General features: G+C 49.8%; 1 protein-coding gene across 1 annotated transcript in view; it reads left to right on the plus strand.

Annotated features, from left to right (window-relative positions):
* The window catches only part of CUNH16orf96 (chromosome unknown C16orf96 homolog), a 49,182-nt gene that overhangs the window by 21,360 nt on the left and 15,088 nt on the right, over positions 1-12,734 (plus strand). Inside the window, exons 6-9 of the mRNA XM_032257999.1 lie at positions 751-836; positions 1,821-1,931; positions 8,917-8,991; positions 10,881-11,045. Of these exons, the coding sequence (XP_032113890.1) occupies positions 751-836; positions 1,821-1,931; positions 8,917-8,991; positions 10,881-11,045 (437 nt within the window). The remainder of the gene's footprint in view (positions 1-750; positions 837-1,820; positions 1,932-8,916; positions 8,992-10,880; positions 11,046-12,734) is intronic.

Genomic DNA, 12,734 nt, shown 5'->3' on the forward strand with positions numbered 1-12,734 from the left:
CAGGAGGCGGAAGTTGTAGTAAGCCAAGATCGTGCCACAGCACTCCAGCCTGGGCAACAGAGTGAGACCCTGTCTCCATACAAACAAACAAAATTTTTTTTTTTTAATTTTTTTGTTTGTTTTTTGAGACGGAGTTTCAGTCTTGTCACCCAGGCTGGAGTGCAGTGCTATCACACCTGGCTAATTTTTTATACAAAAATTAGGCTGGGCATGGTGGGGGGCACCTGTAGTCCCAGCTACTCAGGAAGCTGAGGCAGGAGAATCACTTGAGCCCGGGAGTTGGAGGTTGCAGCGAGCTGAGATCACACCACTGCACTCCAGCCTGGCAACAGAGTGAGACTCCGTCTCAAAAAATGGTGTAAGAAATAAGGAGATCAAGACCATCCTGGCTAACATGGTGAAACCTGTCTCTACTAAAAATGCAAAAAATTAGCCAGATGTGATGGCATTTGCCTGTAGTCCCAGCTACTCAGGAGGCTGAGGCAGGAGGATCGCTTGAACCCAGGAGAGGGAGGTTGCAGTGAGCTGAGATTGCACCACTGCACTCCAGCCTGGACAACAGAGTAAGACTCCGTCTCAAAAAATAAATAAAATAATAATAAATAAATAAAGTGACATGAGCTGAAAGGCCCAGTGCTTTTCCACTGGGCAGTGCTGCCTGAGATGCCCCGTAAGAGAAGCAGCTAGAGTCCAGCAGAAACATCTTCCTCCATCCCTGCTCCCAGCAGCCTCCCCATCCTCTGTTTTCAGCCAGTATGGGAGGCCCTTCCAGCCTTGGGGCAACAGTGGATATATTGCAAGAAAAGATTGGCAGCCTCCAGAAATCCAGGCTCAAGGTCAGTGTCTCTGGCGAAGTGCTTTTGTGGCAATGATGGCTTGAGGTGAGCTGACGGAAGACTCCTTGACACCCCCCGACACCCCTCCACCCTCTCAGGCGCAGCTGTGTCCTGTAGGAAAAGAGGCTGGGGGGAAGCGAGCCAGCCGCAAAGGCAGCTGCCGCCTTGCAAAGTGGGTCCACTTGTGCTGGGGAGCCGGCAGGTGCAGGGCTGCATGGTTCTCCTGTTTCTCAGGTGGCTATTTAGATGGCAGGTGGGGCCGGTGCAGTGACTCACACCTGTAATCCCAATCTTTAGGAGGCCAAGGCAGGCAGATCACTTGAGCTCAGGAGTTCCAGACCAACCTGGGCAACATAGTGAGATCCCTTCTCTACAAAAAAAAAAAAAAAAAAAAAAAATTAGCCAGGCATGGTGGTGTCTGCCTATAGTCCCAGCTACTTAAAGGCTGAGGTGGGAGGATCACTTGAGCCTGGGAGGTGGAGGCTGCAGTGAGCCAAGATCACACCACTACACTCCAGCCTGGGTGACAGAGCAAGGCCATGTCTCAAAGAAAAAAAAAAAGATGGCAGTTGGGAGGCACCCTGGTCTGATACATTCTTCTTTTTTTTGAGATGGATACTTTGTTGTCCAGGCTGGCGTGCAGTGGCATGATCTCAGCTCACTGCAACCTCCGCCTCCTGGGTTCAAGCAATTCTGTCTCAGTCTCCCGAGTAGCTGGGATTATAGGGGCCCGCCACCACCCCCGGCTAATTTTTGTATTTTTTGTAGACACAGGGTTTCACTATGTTAGCCACAAACTCCTGACCTCAGGTTATCCACCCCCCCTCGGCCTCCCAAAGTGCTGGGACTACAGATGTGAGCCACCATGCCCAGCCTGTTCTGGTACATTCTTCTTGGCCTCACCCCTCCCTCAGGCCCCTTCCCGGCCCAGCCATGGTGACCTCGGAAGCAGAGGCCTTTAGTGTCTGTGTCTCCCCCTTTTAGGAAGAAGAACTTGAGAGAATTTGGGGCAATCAAATAGAGACAGTGAAGGATCACTACATCATTTTGGACAAGGCAGTGGAGAAACTGCAGATTCGCATGGATGAGTTCAAGGTTAGAAGGTCTGGGCAGGCTGGAGAAGGGTTGGCAAGGGGAGAATTCCTTACCCAGACCTTCAGACCCTTCCTGAAGGTTCTATACAAGGTGGGGTTGCCCTTGAGGTTGGGAACCAGAGGGACTTCACTGGCATTTTACTGTGTGTAAATTACACTTCAATGAAAAGCAAACGAATCTCACCCCCACCCCCCCACCCATATAAACAGAAAGGCCTGAACAGTGTTTATCTTTTTGACCATTGTGTCACCTGCTCCTGGAAGGGGAGGGGTAATGAAGCCTCCATCACATTTGCTGAATGACTCAATGAGTGATTAAGAGAATTTCTTGTGCCAACTGTTATGTTCTTAACATTTCCCTGGGCAAGTGGCAGAAATGTTTACTGACATTTTGGGCTGGGTGATAAAAATAAAAAACAATAATAAAAGAAATATTTAGGCTGGGTGTGGTGGCTGGCATCTGTAATCCCAGCACTTTGGGAAGTCGAAGTGGTAGGATCACTTGAGGCCAGGAATTTCAGACAAGTCAGGGCAACACGGAAAGATCCCATCTCTACAAAAATAAGAAATTAGCTGGGACTGGGCGAGGTGGCTGACGCCTATAATCCCAGCACTTTGGGAGGCAGAGGCAGATGGCTTACTCGTCAGGAGTTTGAGACCAGCCTGGCCAACATGGCTCTTCTTTTTTTTGAGAGGAGTCTCGCTCTGTCGCCTGGGCTGGAGCGCAGTGGCACGATCTTGGCTCACTGCAACCTCTGCTTCCCAGGTTTAAGTGATTCTTCTGCCTCAGCCTCCTGAGTAGCTCGGACTACAGGCATGTGCCACCACACCCGGCTAATTTTTGTATTTTTAGTGGAGACAGGGATTCATCATATTGGCTAGGCTGGTCTTGAACTCCTGACCTTGTGATCCATCCGCCTCGGCCTCCCAAAGTGCTGGGATTATAGGCCTGAGCCACCTCACCCAGCCAAACCCCATCTCTTCTAAAACAAAAAATTACAAAATTAGCAGGGTATGGTGGCACACACCTGTAATTCCAGCTACTTGGAAGGCTGAGGCAATGAGAATCACTTGGACCTGGGAGGAGGGATTGCAGTGAGCAGAGATTACACCATTGCGCTCCAGCCTGGGCGACAGAGCAAAGTTCCACCTAAAAAAAAAAAAAAAAAAGTTGGATGTATTGACTCACACCTGTGATTCTAGTGTTTTGCATGCAGTGGCTCATACCTGTAATGAGGAGGGAGGATTGCTTGAGGCCAGTTGTCAACCTGGGCAAAATAACAAAACTCTGTTTCTACAAAAAATTTTTTAATTTTTTTTTTTTTTTGAGACAGGGTCTCACTACATAGCCCAGGCTGGAATGCAGTGGCTATTCACAGGTGAGACCCCACCAGTCATCAGCACAGGAGTTTTGACCTGCTCCATTTCCAGCCTGGGCCAGTTCACCCCTCCTTAGGCAACCTGTGGTCCCCCGCTCCCGGGAGGTCACCATGTTAATGCCGAACTTAGTGCAACACAGGATTGGAATAGCACACTACAGCCCAAAACTCCTGGGCTCAAGCAATCCTCCCACCTCAGCCTCCCAAGTAGCTGGGACTACAGACATGCACCACCGTGTTCAGGGGTTACAAAAAAAATTTAAAAATTAGCCAGACATGGTGATGCATGGAGGCTGAGGTAGGAGGATTGCTTCAGCCTGGGAGGTTGAGGCTGCAGTGAGCTATGACTGCATCACTGACTCCAGCCTGGGTGACAGAGCAAGGCCTATCTCAAAGAAAGAAAACAAAGAAACAAGCAAAAAACAAAAAATCCACCACCAAGGGCCGGGAGTCGTGGCTCACGCCTGTAATCCCAGCACTTTGGGAGGCCAGAGCAGGCGGATCACCTGAGGTCAAGAGTTCGAGACCAGCCTGGCCAATGTGGTGAAACCCCGTCTCTAGTAAAAATACAAAAATTAGAAAAGCATGATGGTAGGTGCCTGTAATCCCCACTACTCGGGTAGCTGAGGCAGGAGAATCACTTCAACCGGGGAGGCAGAGGTTGCAGTGAGCCAAGATTGTACCATCATACTCCAGCCAGGGCGATAAGAGGGAGACTCCATCTCAAAAACAAACAAACAAAAAAACCCCAAAACAGCCCACCAAGGTTGTTTCCATGAAGGCTTCCGATCCCATGGCATGGGGGCTGTTGCTGGGATGCATTGGGGTGTGCGGTGAAAAAGGGACCAAGGCCAGCCCATAGCGTTTCGCTGCCTCCGAGGTCGGCACACAGTGTAATCAGGCTGGGAAGCACTCAAGGAACTTTGAATGGAAAATAACTCATTAAAGGAGAACCAATTCACAGCCTATGCAGTGGGGGTGGGCAGGAGGGTTGGCCGTCTCTGGGGATGCCAGAAGAGGGAGTGTGGGTGGACTGCACACAGGAGTACGTGTTCAGACTGTGCTCCACTGGCCAGCAGCCAGGTCTCCTGCCAACACTGCTCTTCAGAGAGACCCAGGCCACTGTGTCCTGGGGTCGTCTTGGTGCCCTTTCTCCATGGAGCTGGAGCCAGTTCCATTCAGCATGTCTGACGTGCACCGAGTGCTACGCTAGACCCTGCTTGGGGTAAGTGGGGGCTGTAGTGTCTGCCCGCATGTCCACAGTTGTCACTTGTTGAAAGACTCTGAAGGTGATGAAGCCCTGCCAAGTGTGCCAAAAGAGAGCATGTCTCTTCTCCCATAACCCTTGTCCTTACTTCCTGATTCTTGTGCTATCAAGATTTTATTGCTGTCCAGGCATGGTGGTTCACACCTGTAATCCCAGCACTTTGGGAGGCCAAGGCGGGCAGATCACCTGAGGTCAGGAGTTCAAGACCAACCTGGCCAAACAAGGCGAAAACCCATCTCTACTAAAAATACAAAAAAATTAGCCAGGTATGGTTGCAGGTGCCTATAATCCCAGCTGCTCAGGAGGCTGAGGAAGGAGAATCACTTGAACCAGAGAGGTGGGGGGTTGCAGTGGGCCAAGATTGCACCACTGCACTCCATCCTGGGTGACAGAGTGAGATTCCATCTCAAAAAACAAAAGATGTAATTGCTTATAAAGATTAACCCTGGAAGACCTAGGAACAGCGCTTATAACACATTAACTATTTCTTTAAAAAAAAAAAAAAGAGCTGGGCATGGTGACTCACACCTGTGATCCAGCACTTGGGAGGCTGAGGCAGGAGGATCACTTGAGCCCAGGAGTTCCACACCAGCCTGAGCAACGTGGTGAAACCCCATCTCTAAAAAAATATCAAAATTGGCCGGGCGCGGTGGCTCACACCTGTAATCCAAGCACTTTGGAGGCCAAGGCAGGCGGATCACCTGCGGTCAGGAGTTCAAGACCAACCTGACCAACATGGTGAAACCCCGTCTTAAAAAAAAAAAAATCAGCTGGGCATGATGGTGTGCACTTGTAATCCCAGCTACTTGGGAGGCTGATGTGGGAGGATCACCTGAGCCCAGGTCAAGGCTGCAGTGAGCCGTGATTACACAACTTCACTCCAGCCTGGGTGACACAGTGAGACCCTGTCTCAAAAAAATAAAATAGAGACAGGGTCTCTGTGTGTCACCCAGGCTGGTCTCAAATTCCTGAGCTCAATTGATCTTCTGGCCTCAGCATCCCAAAGTGCTGGGATTACAGGCGTGAGCCACTCCACCCAGCCTAAATATTTCTGAAATGACCACATACTGCAAGAGATCAACAACTCTGTTTAACTTTTCCAGTAAAGTGAGGGAGGCATGGTTCTGCCGCAACTTCTGCAACAGCGGGGAAGCACCACTGCTATTGCCATCCTGGATTTCTGTGTGAAACTGTTAGGAACTTTACAGTGAGTGCAAGAAACCCTCTTCTTCATGCATCCATTCATACATCAAATGTTATTGAGTTCTCATGCTGCACGATGTGCCATTTTGGGCACTGGCAAGATACAGTGTCAACAGACACCATCCAGGCCTTTTTGTGTGTGCAGGGGGTGGTAGTGGAGTATATATATATATATATATATATATATATATATATATATATTTTTTTTTTTTGAGACAGGGTCTCACTGTGTCACCCAGGCTGGAGTGAAGTTGTGTAATCACGGCTCACTACAGCCTCCACCTCCCAGGTTCAAGCAATTCTCCTGCCTCAGCCTCCCGAGTAGCCAGGACTACAGATGTGTGCCATCATGCCCGGCTAATTTTTGTAATTTCAGTAGAGACAGGGTTTCACCATGTTGGCCAGGCTGGTCTCTAACTCCTGACCTCGTGATCTACCCACCTTGGCCTCCCAAAGTGCTAGGATTACAGGAATGAGCCACTGCAACCAGCCAAATTTTTTGTATTTTTAGTAGAGACAGGGTTTCACCATGTTGGCCAGGCTGGTCTCGAACACCTGACCTCAAGTGGTTTGCCTGCATCGGCTTCCCAAAATGCTGGGATTACAGGCATGAGCTACTGTGCCCAGCCAAATTTTTGTGTTTTTAATAGAGATGGGGTTTCACCATGATGGCCAGGCTGGTCTTGAACCCCTGACCTCAAGTGATCCACTCACCTCAGCCTCCCAAAGTGCTGGGATTACAAGCATGAGCCACCTCACTCAGCCAAAATAACAAGATTATAAAGCATGAATATAGCGGATCACTGGAGCCTGGGAGGTGGAGTTTGCAGTGAGCCAAGCTCGCACCACTGCATTCCAGCCTGGGTAACAGACTGAGACTCTGTCTCAAAAAATAAAAATAAAAAGCATAAATAAGGCCAGGCATGGTGGCTCCTGTAATCCCAGCACTTTGAGAGTCTGAGGTGAGAAGATCATTTGAGCCTAGGAGTTCCAGACCAGCCTGAGGCAACATACTGAGACCCCTGTCTCTAAAAACAAATAAAGCTAGGTGAGTGGTGTCACCAGCAGTCCCAGCTCCTCTGAAGCTGAGGCAGGAGGCTTGCTTGAGCCTGGGAGGTTGAGGCTGCAGTGAGCCGTGCTTATGCCACTTCACTTCAGCCTGAGTGGCAGAGCAAGACCCTGCCTCTTAAAATAAAAAAATTAAAATTAAAATAAAGAGGAGGCATAGGGTGGAGGGGAGCTCATCAGTGGGGCCACAAGCTGAGTAAAAAAATAAAATTAAAAATAAAAAAAATAAAGAGGAGGCAGAGACTCCAGCAAAGAAATTAGCCCAAGCCTATTCTGCTGGAGGTCGCCTGGCGTGCGTGCGGTTCAGAGCCCAGGCTTTGGAATAGAAGTGCCTGGGTTTGAATCCTGATTCTGCCACCTGCTGGTTGGATCAGTTCCCTGCTGCTGATGTGGCAAATCACCCTCTTCTGGAGGCGGGAATTCTGAAATGAAGGTGTCTTAGGCTGTGTTCCACCTGAAGATTCTAGAGGAGCCTCCTCGCCTCTCCTAGTTTCTGGCGGCTCAAGGTTTCCCTTAGCTTTGGAACAACTTGGATGGAGGCAGGGGCCACTATTCTAAGGGAAGCAACTCAGGAATGGAAACCAAAGCCTGCATGTTCTCGCTTGTAAGTGAGCTAAGCCCTGGGTGTGCAAAGGCAGACAGAGCAGGATGATGGACACAGCAGACTCAGGATAATAAGTGGGGGAAGGATAGAAAACTACATATTGGAGCCAGGTGCAGTGACTCACGCCTGTAATCCCAGCACTTTGGGAGGCCGAGGCAGGTGGATCACTTGAGATCAGGAGTTCAAGAGCAGCCTGACCAACATGGTGAAACCTGGTCTCTACTAAAAATACAAAAATTAGCCAGGCATGTGGTGGGTGCCTGTGATCGCAGCTACTCAGGAGGCTGAGGCGGGAGAATCTCTGGAACCTGGGAGGCAGAGGTTGCAGTGAGCTGAGATCATGCTACTGCACTCCAGCCTGGGTGACAGAGCAGATTCTGTCCCAAAAAAAATAGAACAAAACAAAACAAAAAAAGAAAGAAAAACGTTAAAGATACCCATTCAGCCGGGCGCGGTGGCTCAAGCCTGTAATCCCAGCACTTTGGGAGGCCGAGGCGGGTGGATCACGAGGTCAAGAGATCGAGACCATCCTGGTCAACATGGTGAAACCCCGTCTCTACTAAAACTACAAAACATTAGCTGGGCATGGTGGCGCGTGCCTGTAATCCCAGCTACTGAGGAGGTTGAGGCAGGAGAATTGCCTGAACCCAGGAGGCAGAGGTTGCGGTGAGCCGAGATCGCGCCATTGCACTCCAGCCTGGGTAACAAGAGCGAAACTCCATCTCAAAAAAAAAAAAAAAAAAAAAGATACCCATTCATTTGCATTGACATCCCAGTGGCCAAACTAAGCTGTAAGGAAGGTTGTGAAATGGAGTCTTGATTCTGGGCAGCTGAGTTCCAGCTAAAAGTTCTGTTCCTAAGCGTGAGAGGGAGACCCGACAGCAAGAGAGAAGTAGAAGCCTGTTTGCAGCTTTGCAGGAACTCGGGAAATGGAGGCGTTTCCCAAGCAGATCAGCTGCTGCTCCTATGCAAGGGGAATTTAGTAATTGAATTCATGCAGGCAGTTGGTTCTTTGTGGAGTTGTGGGGATGGGACGTAAGGTTTTCCCCTCACACTTGGGCACAGTGTGTGTGGCATCTGGTAAATGTTCGGTTGATAGACTGGAATTCCCGCTGGGACCCCATTACACATCAGAAGTGGTAAATATGCCTTAAACATCCAGTGAGCGACATCGTCCTCATGGCCTTGTGCTTTCCTTCCTTGGATCTAACTCCCCATGCGGGAAAGTTCCTATGATGATACCACCTCTGAGGGGACAGCTTGTCTCAAGTCCCACGTTCCTTCCCTTCTCATCTGGGCACCTGGAGCCCTTGAGCCTGAATCTCCTAATGCCCACACCCACCTGCCTGCTGTCTACATAGCCCACTGTCCCTCCCCTGCACATGGCAGTGGTGGAGGTGGGAGGTGGGCATTCTATCCTCAAGGCTCCCCAGGATGACAGACAGGCCTGTGCTTCTGTTCTTAGAATCTCCAGGCTCAAGTCAAAAGACTGGAAATGAACAAGGTGAATAAAAGCACTATGGAGGAGGAGCTGAGAGAGGTGAGTGAGCAGAGGTTCTTCTGCCTTGCCTGCTCCCCCATCCTGAGCCCCGGGTCTCCCACCCAGGGAAACCGAGCCTTCCAGAGCTTCCCTCTGCCTTTGTTCATATTGAAAACAGGAGTTGGCCAGATGCAGTGGCTCATACCTATAATCAATCCCAGCATTTTGGGAGGCCAAGGCGGGTGGATCGCCTGAGGTTAGGAGTTTGAGGCCAGCCTGGCCAACATGATGAAACTCCATCTCTACTAAAAATACAAAAAATTAGCCAGGCATGGTGACAGGTGACTGTAATCCCAGCTACTCAGTAGGCTAAGGCAGGAGAATCACTCGAACCTGGGAGGTGGAGGTTGCAGTGAACCGAGATTGTGCCGTTGCACTCCAGCCTGGGCAACAAGAGCAAAAATTCATCTCAAAAAAAGAAAGAAAGGTAGGAAGGAAGGAAGGAAAGAGGGAGGGAAAGAAGGAAGGCAGGCAGGCAGGCAAGAGGGAGGGAGGGAGGGAAGGAAGGAAGGCAGTCAAGAGGGAGGGAGGAGGGAAGGAAGGAAGGAAAGAGGGAGGAAGAAAGGGATTGAAGGAAGGAAAGAGGGAGGGAGGAAGGGAAGGAAGGAAGGAAAGGGAGGGAGGGAAGGAAGGAAAGAGGGAGGGAGGGAAGGAAGAAAAGAAAGGAAGGAAGGAAGGAAGACAGGTGTTACATCAACTCCCATTTTCAGCATCTGAGGATTATTAACACTCTGTTGTGCGAACTTAAAAATCACTCATCAGGCCAGGTGCAGTGACTCATGCCTACAATCCCAGCACTTTGGGAGGCTGAGGCAGGCAGATCACAATGTCAAGAGATCATGACCATCCTGGCCAAAATGGTGAAACCCCGTCTCTACTAAAAATATGAAAATTAGCTGTGCGTGGTGGCACACACCTGTAATCGCAGCTACTCAGGAGGCTGAGGCCGGAGAATCGCTTGAACCTGGGAGGCAGAGGTTGCAGTGAGCAGAGATTGCACCACTGCACTCCAGCCTGGTCAACACAGCAAGATTCTGTTTCAAAAATAAATAAATAAATCACACATCAGCTGTCCATGGGTTGGCTAATGCCTGTAATCCTAGCACTTTGGGAAGCCGAAGTGATAGGATCACTTGAGGCTAGGAGTTTGAGAACAGCCTGGGAAGTATAGAAAGATCAGATCTCGCCGGGCATGGTGCCGCGTGCCTGTAGTTCCAGCTACTTGGGAAGCTGAGGCTGGAGGATCGCTTGAGTCCAGGAGTTCTGGGATGTAGTGTGCTATGCCACTCGGTTGTCTGCACTAAGTTCGGCATCAATATGGTGACCTCCCAGGAGCGGGGGACCACCAGGTTGCCTAAGGAGGGGTGAACCAGCCCAGGTTGGAAATGGAGCAGGTCAAAACTCCTGTGCTGATCAGTACTGGGATGGCACCTGTAAATAGCCACTGCACTCCAGCCTGGGCAACATAGTGAGACCCCATCTCTAAAAAAAAAAAAAGAAGAGAACAAAGATCAGATCTCTATAAAACATAACAAAATTAGCTGGGCATTATGGAACATACCTGTAGTCCCAGCCACTCAGGAGGCTGAGGTGGGAGGATCCCTTGAACCCAGTAGGTCGAGGCCGCAGTGAGCTATGATTCCACCACTGCGTTCCAACCTGGGCAACCTAGAGCAAGATCCTATCTCAAAAACAAAAAATAATAGTAAAATCACACAGCAACTTCCCTGTTATAGGAAAACCTTGGGTTTTATGTCAAGATTGCATTTAAGCCAAGGCTAAAAGTCCAGAGTCCCAAACTAGAAGCAACAGACCCAAGGGGTCCATCTCCCAGCTTTGCCTTCCTCTATCCCAGCAGCCTCACCTCCCTGAACTCCCTGTCTCTCTAGAAAGCTGACAGGAGTGCGCTGGCAGGCAAGGCAAACCGAGCTGACCTGGAGACCGTGGCGCTGGAGCTGAACGAGATGATTCAGGACATGCTCTTCAAGGTCACGATCCATGAGGACAACTGGAAGAAGACTGTGGAGCAGCTCAGCAAGGACATGAACACCAAGGTGAGTGCCCCTGTGTGGATTTTCATTTGCTTCCTAACACATTAAGCCAGAATTTAGCAGCTGCAAACAACAAATGATTCCAGTTTAGGAGGAGCAAGAATTTGGGAGTGAGGTCAGGCACAGTGGCTGACGCCTGTAATCCCAGAATTTTGGGAGGCCAAGGCAGGTAGGTCACCTGAGGTCAGGAGTTTAAGACCAGCCTGACCAACATGGAGAAACCCCATCCCGAGTAAAAATACAAAAATAGCTGGGCATGGTGGCTCATGCTATAATCCCTACTTGGGAGACAGCTATTCAGGAGGCTGAGGCAGGAGGCTTGAACCCGGGATCAACACAAGAGAATTGCTTTAACCTCTGCATGCCTGTAATCCCTACTCAGGAGGCAGCTACACAGGAGGCTGAGGCAGTAGGGTCACTTGAACCCAGGAGGCAGAGGTTGCAGTGAGCCAAGATCGAGCCATTGCATCCAACCTGGGCAAGAAGAGCAAAACTCCATCTCAAAAAAAAAAAAAATCTTTTGTGAGTGACCTAGCAGCTTAGCTGGGTGGCTCAGGGTCTTCCATGAAATTGCAGTCAAGATGTCATCCAGGGCTGGTCTCGTCTGAAGGCTCAAATGAGGCTAGATGAGCCAATTCAAAGGAGATTCCTCAAGTGGCTAACACTCCTCAGTTCCTCATCCCATGGACTCCACCTTAGGACCCCTTGAGTGACCTCATGTCATGGTAGCTGACCTCCCCAGAGCAAATGATCTAAGAGGGGAAGAAAGAAGCTACAATGTCTTTTTTTTTTTTTTTTGAGACAGGGTCTCACTCTTGGCACCTGCCCTATACATAGTTAATAAGTGAATAGATCCCCATTTCACAGAGAAGAACAGTGAGCCTCAGAGAGGTTATTATACTCCCCTCAGGGAACGCTGCTGCTCATGGTGGAGCTGGGACTCAAACCCAGAGCTGTCTGATTTTAAACAATCTAACTTCTTTGGGCCATACTAGCCACCTCAATTGCAACAACCCTGTAACACTGTCTTTGGACCAACTGTTTTGTCTACTACACTGTGCTAATTGAGGTAGGGGCTATGACTTCTCTAGACATTTCCCCAGGTCTGGCACATCACTGGCAGTGTAAATAATGAATGAATAAATGAATGACTGCCATGGTCCCTCAGAGACTCCCCTCCTCAACTCCACATCCCTGAGCTTAGCCAGCCAGGAGAGTGGCATAGTTAGCCCCCAGGACGGTCCCCAGCCATACCTCTTGGTATTTACACAATTGCGTAGCCCTGTCCCACATTGAATGGGTCCAACTTGTGTAATCAACAGGATATTACAGAGATGATGGGGGGTGACTGCCTTCCATCATAAAAGATATTGCAGTGGCCGGGCGCGGTGGCTCAAGCGTGTAATCCCAGCACTTTGGGAGGCCGAGGCGGGTGGATCACGAGGTCAAGAGATCGAGACCATCCTGGTAAACACGGTGAAACCCCGTCTCTACTAAAAATACAAAAAATTAGCTGGGCATGGTGGCGCGTGCCTGTAATCCCAGCTACTCAGGAGGCTGAGGCAGGAGAATTGCCTGAACCCAGGAGGCGGAGGTTACGGTGAGCCGAGATCGCGCCATTGCACTCCAGCGTGGGTAACGAGCGAAACTCCGTCCCAAAGAAAAAGAAAAAAAAAAAAAAAAAAAAAAAAA

This window comes from Sapajus apella, unplaced genomic scaffold (assembly GCF_009761245.1).
Source record: "Sapajus apella isolate SASKATOON/1434 unplaced genomic scaffold, GSC_monkey_1.0 scaffold99, whole genome shotgun sequence".
In the NCBI taxonomy this organism is placed as follows: domain Eukaryota; kingdom Metazoa; phylum Chordata; class Mammalia; order Primates; family Cebidae; genus Sapajus; species Sapajus apella.